This window comes from Oryctolagus cuniculus, chromosome 19 (assembly GCF_964237555.1).
Source record: "Oryctolagus cuniculus chromosome 19, mOryCun1.1, whole genome shotgun sequence".
NCBI classification, from domain to species: Eukaryota; Metazoa; Chordata; class Mammalia; order Lagomorpha; family Leporidae; genus Oryctolagus; species Oryctolagus cuniculus.
Window position 1 is genome coordinate 8,461,376 of NC_091450.1, and position 1,825 is coordinate 8,463,200.

Genomic DNA, 1,825 nt, shown 5'->3' on the forward strand with positions numbered 1-1,825 from the left:
TCTGTATGTGTGTGTGGGTGCAAATTGTTGAAATCTTTACTTAGTATAGTGTTCATCTTCTGTATATAAACTTAATTAAAATGAATCTTTATGAAGAATGGGACAGAAGAGGGAGTATAAGATGGGATTAGAGTGGAGGTGGGAGGGCAGATGTGGGGGAAAGAACCACTATATTCCTAAAGCTGTAACTAAGAAATTTGTATTCATTAAATAAAAGCTTTCAAAAAAGAAAGAAAATATCCCGTTACTAAGTATAAATTAATGGCTCTTACACTGCATGTATTTCAGAATATTGATTATTCTTTTATCAGAACTGAGCAGCACCAGTGGATTGACTGTGGCATAAACATTACTTACAAACTTCTGGATACTTAGAAAGACTTGATCATATGTCCACAACACATGGACTGAGATAGTCATGATGATGAGATTCAGGCAGTAGGTGTCCACAAAGGCACTCACCAGCAACAGGATAGTCTGGGTGGCCCTTTTCTCTAGGGAGGATCTTGGAGAGTGGCTGGTGTTGTGAAGGTACTGACACCTCTTCTGATGTCTGGACAAGAGAATCACCATGTACACACTTGAGAGCAGCATGACTCCTACTAGTAGGACATCTCTGGATGTTGTCATAATGAAAAATACCCTCCCAAAGATGGAATTCATTGGAGATATTGAGCAGTGTTTACCAATTTGGAGAAGATCATTTGGGGTCACATTAGGAGGAGACACAACATGGAAGATTACGGTACTACTGATGGACAAATTGAGAAACCAAAAGAAGATTAAAACATAGAGAATATAATTTGTCAATTTATGTTTACATCTCACAAAATAGAAAGTGCTGGGGCTGATGGTGACAGCCTGGATGACACTCAGAATGCAGGTGAAACAGATGGAGAGATTCCTCATCACCCGGTTTGTGAAGAATAAGGCTTTACATATGAGTTCATTCCAAAAATTCACTGACTCAGCCAGGTCCATAAAAATAAAAGACATTGCTGTGAAGAGCATCACTTCATGGACAAGGGCCAAGTGACAGGTGATCAATTTGGTGGGATAAGACCTGTGATCCTCGTGGAATGTGAATATGTGGAACAGAAGAAGGAAAGAGTTGGCTGCTATCCCAATGCCAAGTTGGAATAAAAAACATCTATTTATGAAAGCACAAGTGGAATGAGAATTCATTTCAGTGACATACTGGAAATAGTTTTATACCTGTAAGAAAGAATCATTTTCACATCACCAATGTTCTTTATCATCTTTATGTTAACCACTTGCATATAATATTCCATTTTGATTTAGAATCTTATTGATTAAGCCCCTGTATTGTCTTCTCCAACAAATAATTTATACATGTAAAACCCCAGCACATCCACACTAGTGGCCTTACAGGTTGCACACTGTCTGTATCCCTATTTTCTCTGGTTTCCAGTTTGAGAATTCATATCTGTTTATTCTGTGTACACTCACTTCTAGGTAGTGGTCAAATAGTGACAAGAATATAAAATTTCTCAATGACATTTGTATGGTGAAATATTTGTAATTTTTGCAAGCAAGAAAAGAATCACCAAGACAAAAATTGAACAAATATATCTGGCTGTAGCTGTCACATGCAATCCCCCTGGCAACTTCTGGTCTCATTCATTCTTTCACATTTTGGGACCCCTGGATTTGTATTGTTTATAGTCCAGTTAACATCCCAGTTTCTAGTAACCATTTTAGCAATTTTGATGCCTTATGCAACCATATTTTTGTTTATAATGAAGTCACATATACTCACAATATATGGTACATCCCCAGGTACATGGCTTTCACAATTGTTATT

General features: G+C 37.3%; 1 protein-coding gene across 1 annotated transcript; it reads right to left on the reverse strand.

The window, feature by feature from the left end:
- Positions 1 to 258: 258 nt before the first annotated feature.
- Positions 259 to 1,185, reverse strand: LOC138847085 (putative vomeronasal receptor-like protein 4). The gene has a single exon (XM_070064770.1). It carries the CDS (start codon positions 1,183 to 1,185, stop codon positions 259 to 261), a length of 927 nt encoding a protein of 308 aa, XP_069920871.1.
- Positions 1,186 to 1,825: the final 640 nt, after the last annotated feature.

Bases quoted from the DNA above. Each gene is read 5' to 3' on its own strand.
- LOC138847085 (XM_070064770.1), bottom strand. From the start codon at position 1,185: ATGAATTCTCATTCCACTTGTGCTTTCATAAATAGATGTTTTTTATTC.